At 51.0% G+C, this 7289-nt stretch overlaps 1 protein-coding gene across 3 annotated transcripts in view; it reads right to left on the bottom strand.

The window, feature by feature from the left end:
• LOC119446886 (BICD family-like cargo adapter 1) overlaps positions 1-7289 on the bottom strand; it is a 177228-nt gene that overhangs the window by 4825 nt on the left and 165114 nt on the right. For all 3 annotated transcript variants that reach the window (XM_037711466.2, XM_037711467.2, XM_037711469.2), the window contains exon 8: positions 429-549. In XM_037711466.2, coding sequence (XP_037567394.1) covers positions 429-549 — 121 coding nt within the window. The remainder of the gene's footprint in view (positions 1-428; positions 550-7289) is intronic.

The raw sequence follows: 7289 nt of genomic DNA, 5'->3' as shown, positions 1-7289 counted from the left end.
GCGATAATCAGCGAGACTGGCAGATGTACTCTCAAGTGCGCTAAGCAAGATTAATCTAATGCAATGTTCCCTTCAGGACGACGTACGACCATATTAGTGTTCTCTCACGATATAGCTAAAAATGCGGGAGTCTGTACTGAACCTGCAGGTTGCTTGGAACGCTTACGGGCCATACTTTGCTGTTAAGATTGCATAAGGTTGAAGTAATAAGCATCTCTCTCAGTCGGCCATGGCTCACTCGACAAAGTTGGCTTCTTTATGTGTTCCCAGTGAAGCATGGTCTTTCTAGCAATCCCGCATCACAGCTGCTGACACTTATGCTACAATATCCAGCTGGCATGTAAGCTGTTCCCAACTTTTGTTCAAGTATGTTCACACTGGTGCTAGGAGAAAAGGAAAGAAGGGACTGGAAGCAGGTGTAAACCGACCTGCCATTGCTCCAGCTGTTGGGAGAGTTCCACCTTCTGCTGGATGGCCTCCATTAGTTGGCTGTTGATGTGCATCAGCTCGATGCGGGTCTTGGCCAGTTCAATCTCCGTGTTGTTTTTCCTGCAAACACAATGTGCCACTTGAGATTTGACGTCGGGGTTTAGCACAAATCGAGAGCTAAATGCAATGCAAGGAAAGCAGCAACAGCAGCAATGGGGAGCATGCAAGCTCTTGATGTCATAGATTCCTGAAGGTTCTTAGCTCGCACTGCTCCGTACTGTGCAGTTTTCTTTGTTTCTTTTTTTCATTTTTTTGGCACTGCAACACGCTACCACCTGAGGTGCAGGGGGCCAACAATTTCACGCGATCGCAGATATGCAGACGATTACTGCCTCCACAACAAAGCTGGAACTGCCCGAGAGAGATAAGTTGATAGCATAATCAATTTGGTTCAACATGGTGAAAAGTACACGTGTCGAGCGCATATATGCCTTTCGTTGTATGCCTTTTTCACCATGTCGACGGAACGACTTGGCGTGCGTTAAGTTCAGCTGTCAATGTGTTCTATCTCTCACTGCACAGCTGTATGGCAACTCATGTTCTGTGTGCTGTGCCACACTGAAGTTATTGTGTTTCATTTCTGGTTGTATGTACAAAAATCGTTTTCACGGCTGTGGCATCAAGTGAATTACTTTGCACTGTTGCGCCAAGTTATTTTAGCTGGTAATGAAGCCTGGCAAACATTTGAAATTCGTGTTTACGGAAAAAACTACGAACCAGATGCGATTATAAGTATAAGCTTGGTGTCACGACAAACACTGTTTTGTTCTTTTTTGTCAGCCAGAAACCGGGAAAGAACATAAACAAACAGAAAGGAAACACTGCGATCGAGACACCACATATGTCCTCAGTAAGTTTGAAGCTGGCAACATCACCATAATGTTGAATAGAAGCTTCACCGAGAAGCTGGTTTCACTGCAGAGTAAGTTATCGTGTGGTGAAGCAAAGGCTCAAGAAAAAAATGCACTTGGGCGGAGCGTGTCCGGCTTACTGTAGAATACCACGCGTTGCATCGAAGAAATATTACAACAATAAAGAAAGACAAAGATAATATAATAAAGAATATATTTTTAAAACACTACAAAGAAAGGCAGAAGTCTGGCAAGGAAGAAGCAACGTTTAAGAGCTCATTTGTGAAATCGATTTGCTGTCACGTTCCTGTTTCGGGTCTTTTAATTTCTTGTAATGCGAAGCATTATACAGGAAGCTCTTAGCAGGTTCACGCAAGGTCATTTTTAACTCGTTTAAAAGAGTTAAGAGAGGCCGGAACTCGCTTTAAGGGAGTTCCGACCGTACTTTTTTAATTTATATATCCGACTTTTTGTGGTGCTCGCATGTATAACACGCACACAATAGGATGCACGGAAGCAATAACTTGGATTTCTTGCCGTCACAGCGGCAGACCGAAACGATGTATTCGTTGAAGTCAATCTTTCAAGTGCCGTTTTACTGCCAAAGTACGATATGTGTGACTCAAACCGGGGCGAAATAAGGCGTGCATTTAATGACCATGACTGTAGTCTGAGAGAAACAGACAGAGGTTGAAGCTGATAAAAAATGTCACAGTTTCGCCCTAAGGGCGAAGCAATGAATGCGATAGCAACACAGCAATGTCATACGAAGTAAAGTGAGCGGCTTTGGTAGCAATATGAATTGTAGTAAACATGAGCTGATTAAGTAAAACGGGTGTGCTGCGGCTTAAGTAGACCGACATGAAGAGAGACTCGATGACCACGAGAAGGCGCGTGTGAAACGGTGGTGTTGGTGAGAAGCGCTTCCCGTGGACAGCGCGTGCGAAGGGACACCTGTAGCGCTGCACTGCCGATCCGGGCAGCATTGCATGTGTAGCGTGCGTTGGAAAATGTGGCCCGACTATTACTAACTGAATGAACAAGCGTGGTGTGAGCGCGCACAAACGAACACGAATAGATAACACTGAATGACTGCAGACAACGACTGTCAAAACGCTGGCAGCAAGCATACGCCGCAGCGAGCGAAGGTACGTGCGGTCTATCGCTTCAACGGAAACTGAGCGGCGAATGCACAGCGCATAAAGGTCAGAGCCGTGTGGAGATAAGAGACGGTGCGGACGAGCGACGAGCGTGGTTGTTGGCAGAGTAGAAGTGCGCCCCCCCCCCCTCCCTCCGGCGCTGGCTTCCTGCTTCCTTGCTTGCGCGTGGGAGATGAGTGCGTTCGCTCTCCGTGATAGCGCGCCGTCCCCGCACGCTTCCGCTCGGGCATACGGCGCGCGGCGAAGACTTTATCTATAGGGAACCTCACGGCGGCGGCGACGACGACGGCGACGCGACGGCAGAAATCCGGTTGAAGTGTCCATATAATTGCTATCGCAATAAAAATAAAAGCGAAAAGATATGCCTCGACGAGCACCACCACAGCACAACAGGCGTAGCCTTCTCAAAAAAATGTCACAGTTTCGCCCTAAGGGCGAAGCAATGAATGCGATAGCAACACGGCAATGTCATACGAAGTAAGGTGAGCGGCTTTGGTAGCAATATGAATTGTAGTAAACATGAGCTGATTAAGTAAGCAGGTGTGCTGCGGCGTAAGTAGACCGACATGAAGAGAGACTCGATGACCACGAGAAGGCGCGTGTGAAACGGTGGTGTTGATGAGAAGCGCTTCCCGTGGGCAGCGCGTGCGAAGGGACACACCTGTAGCGCTGCACTGCCGACCCGGGCAGCATTGCATGTGTAGCGTGCGTTGGAAAATGTGGCCCGACTATTACTAACTGATTGAACAAGCGTGGTGTGAGCGCGCACAAACAAACATGAATAGATCACACTGAATGACTGCAGACAACGACTGTCAAAACGCTGGCAGCAAGCGCATACGCCGCAGCAGCGGGCGAAGGTACGTGCGGTCTATCGCTTCAACGGAAACTGAGCGGCGAATGCACGGCGCATAAAGGTCAGAGCCGTGTGGAGATAAGCGACGGTGCGAGCGAGCGACGAGCGCGGTTGTTGGCAGAGTAGAAGTGCGCTCCCCCCCCCCCCCCGCTCCCTCCGGCGCTGGCTTCCCGCTTCCTTGCTTGCGCGTGGGAGATTGAGTGCGTTGGTGGTGGTGGTGGAAAACTTTTATTGAGAAGGCCCGAAGTAATGAAAATTAAAAAGCAGCGTTGTGGGCGGCCTTCAGGCTGCCGGTTGTGGCGTCCAGGCCGTGCCTAGTCGCGACGTCCTCTGCCCAGGTCACCAGCCGGAGTTGGAGATCCGGCTCGGTGCTGGACAAAGCAGCCTCCCACTGCTGCGGACTGGTTAGGTGCCAAGAGGCAGGGGGCAAGTGTGCCGGGCAGGAGAATAAGATGTGATCGTAATCGGCGCGGGAGCTGTCACATAAGCGGCAGGCCGGCGAGTACGTCCCGGGGTGGAAGAGGGCAAGACGTGCAGGAGTAAGAAAGGTGTGGGCCTGAAGGTGGCGCCACAAGTGTTGGTGGTGCTGGGAAAGGGATTTGTGCGGTGGGGGGAAGGTGAGACGAGATAGGCGGTAGTGCAAGGTGATATCGTGGTACGTGAGGAGCGCGTCGCGCGTATCCATTCCAGGCGGGGGCGGGCTTGCTCGGTCAGTCGAATAGCGAGCGATGGAATTGGCCGCCTCGTTGCCAGGATGGGCCGCGCGAGCGGGCACCCAGATGATTTGGATTGGGCGAGAGGGAACAGTGTCGGAACGCAAGATACCGGAGGCCGGGGATGCCACCCGTCCAACCGCGTAGTTGTAGACTGCAGGCTTGGAATCACTGAAAATGTATTCCGCGGAGGTTTGCGTGATGGCAAGGGCAATAGCTGCCTCTTCGTCCTCGACCGAGGTCGAAGTGTATACTGAGGCAGTAAGAGTGGGTCGAAAAGAGTTGTCAGTGACTGCAAGGGCATGGGCTGGGTAGTGGCGGTACGGGGCGGCATCCACGTAAGCCACGGCGGGTTGCCGTTCGTACTGACGCCATTGCGCGGAGGCTCGCGCTGCTCTACGGGACGGGTGGTGTTCAGGGTGCATATTCTTAGGGAGTGGATTAACGGTTAGCAGGGAGTAGACGTGGGAAAGGATGGGCAGTGAGGTGGGAAGAGGGGTAAGAGGGGAGAGTTTAAGGGTAGAGAGAAGTGCGCGACCAGGCCGAGTGCGTTGGCTCTCCGTGATAGCGCGCGTCCCCGCACGCTTCCGCTCGGGCATATGGCGCGCGGCGAAGATTTTATTGCGATAGCAATTATATGGACACTTCTACCGGATTTCTGCCGTCGCCGTCACCGTAAGGTTCCCTATAGATAAAATCTTCGCCGCGCGCCGTATGCCCGAGCGGAAGCGTACGGGGACGCGCGCTATCACGGAGAGCGAACGCACTCAATCACCCGCGCGCAAGCAAGGAAGCGGGAAGCCAGCGCCGGAGGGAGCGCGGGGGCGGGGGGGGGCGCACTTATACTCTGCCAACAACCGCGCTCGTCTCTTATCTTCACACGGCTCTGACCTTTATGCGCCGTGCATTCGCCGCTCAGTTTCCGTTGAAGCGATAGACCGCACGTACCTTCGCCCGCTGCGGCGTATGGGCTCGCTGCCAGCGTTTTGACAGTCGTTGTCTGCAGTCATTCAGTGTGATCTATTCATGTTTGTTTGTGCGCGCTCACACCACGCTTGTTCATTCAGTTAGTAATAGTCGGGCCACATTTTCCAATGCACGCTACACATGCAATGCTGCCCGGATCGGCAGTGCAGCACTACAGGTGTGTCCCTTCGCACGCGCTGCCCACGGGAAGCGCTTCTCATCAACACCACCGTTTCACACGCGCCTTCTCGTGGTCATCGAGTCTCTCTTCATGTCGGTCTACTTACGCCGCAGCACACCTGCTTACTTAATCAGCTCATGTTTACTACAATTCATATTGCTACCAAAGCCGCTCACCTTACTTCGTATGACATTGCTGTGTTGCTATCGCATTCATTGCTTCGCCCTTAGGGCGAAACTGTGACATTTTATCTATAGGGAACCTCACGGCGACGGCGACGACGACGGCACGGCGACGGCGACGCCGACGGCAGAAATCCGGTTGAAATGTCCATATAATTGCTATCGCAATAAAAGAAAGGATGTCAAATGTACCAGCGTAAACGTCTAGTATTTTTGAAGAATAAAGAAATCAGATTTAAGAAATACAGTACATCTACGACTAAGACCTACAGGTATACGGAAACCGTGGCTGCGGTGTTTACTGTAACACATTCAAGACATGCATTAAACACAATCGAATATTTGCTACGAGTTCCTTCTGTGAATGTAGTGTTGGGATTTTTAGGAGTTGATTTCGATAACCTGCGCAGGCTTGAGTGGTGATCTTGAAGAAGACCAGAAATAACCTCGAGCCGTCTGTGTACGGAGTTGAGTAGAACATGTTACTGGGCGAGTTGGTTGAAGCGGAGTGTGTTTCAGGAAATGCGTTCGAAGTTCCTCAAACATATAGGGACGATTCGATAATTAATCGATTTGCTCAGAATTACTTTTACCATAGAGGCATATATTTTCGGAAGACTCAAGGTAATTGTGAAACAAATAACTGTAAAATCAGATTAGATAAATTCCACCCCTGTTTCTTTATATATATATATATATATATATATATATATATATATATACTGACAGTTAGACGGTTGATCCTAATTCAAGGTTTGTAGCCGGCCATCCGAGGAGTTTACACCCGATTTCATACGCAAAACATTGACGCTGCCATTTTCTGCACCGTCATGAATTCCGGCAAATTTAATCCAGAAAACCGAAAATATCACCCCCTTAACAGACGCCCAACGAGTGACGCGAGTGCTCTCGCCTGACCGTCGGGTGAGCATGCATAAGCGAGTGAGGTCGCGGTTTGACAATAACGCACCTTCCCTAGGTTTTAATTTCCAACGCCATTTATTATTGCGATAGCAATTATATGGACACTTCAACCGGATTTCTGCCGTCGCCATCGCCGTCGCCGTGAGGTTCCGTATAGATAAAATCTTCGCCGCGCGCCGTATGCCCGAGCGGAAGCGTGCGGGGACGCGCGCTATCACGGAGAGCGAACGCACTCAATCTCCCACGCGCAAGCAAGGAAGCGGGAAGCCAGCGCCGGAGGGAGCGGGGGCGCACTTCTACTCTGCCAACAACCGCGCTCGTCGCTCGCCCGCACCGTCTCTTATCTCCACACGGCTCTGACCTTTATGCGCTGTGCATTCGCCGCTCAGTTTCCGTTGAAGCGATAGACCGCACGTACCTTCGCCCGCTGCGGCGTATGCGCTTGCTGCCAGCGTTTTGACAGTCGTTGTCTGCAGTCATTCAGTGTGATCTATTCATGTTTGCTTGTGCGCGCTCACGCCACGCTTGTTCATTCAGTTAGTAATAGTCGGGCCACATTTTCTAACGCACGCTACACATGCAATGCTGCCCGGATCGGCAGTGCAGCGCTACAGGTGTGTCCCTTCGCACGCGCTGCTCACGGGAAGCGCTTATCATCAACACCACCGTTTCACACGCGCCTTCTCGTGATCATCGAGTCTCTCTTCATGTCGGTCTACTTACGCCGCAGCACACCTGCTTACTTAATCAGCTCATGTTTACTACAATTCATACTGCTACCAAAGCCGCTCACCTTACTTCGTATGACATTGCTGTGTTGCTATCGCATTCATTGCTTCGCCCTTAGGGCGAAACTGTGACATTTTTTTTATTGCGATAACAATTATATGGACACTCCGGGCGAATTTATGCCATCGTCATCGCCGTAATGTTCCGTATAAAGTCCAAGTGCGACAACATAGCGGCC

This window comes from Dermacentor silvarum, chromosome 3, assembly GCF_013339745.2.
Source record: "Dermacentor silvarum isolate Dsil-2018 chromosome 3, BIME_Dsil_1.4, whole genome shotgun sequence".
NCBI classification, from domain to species: Eukaryota; Metazoa; Arthropoda; class Arachnida; order Ixodida; family Ixodidae; genus Dermacentor; species Dermacentor silvarum.
This window is presented reverse-complemented; position numbering and strand designations above follow the sequence as displayed.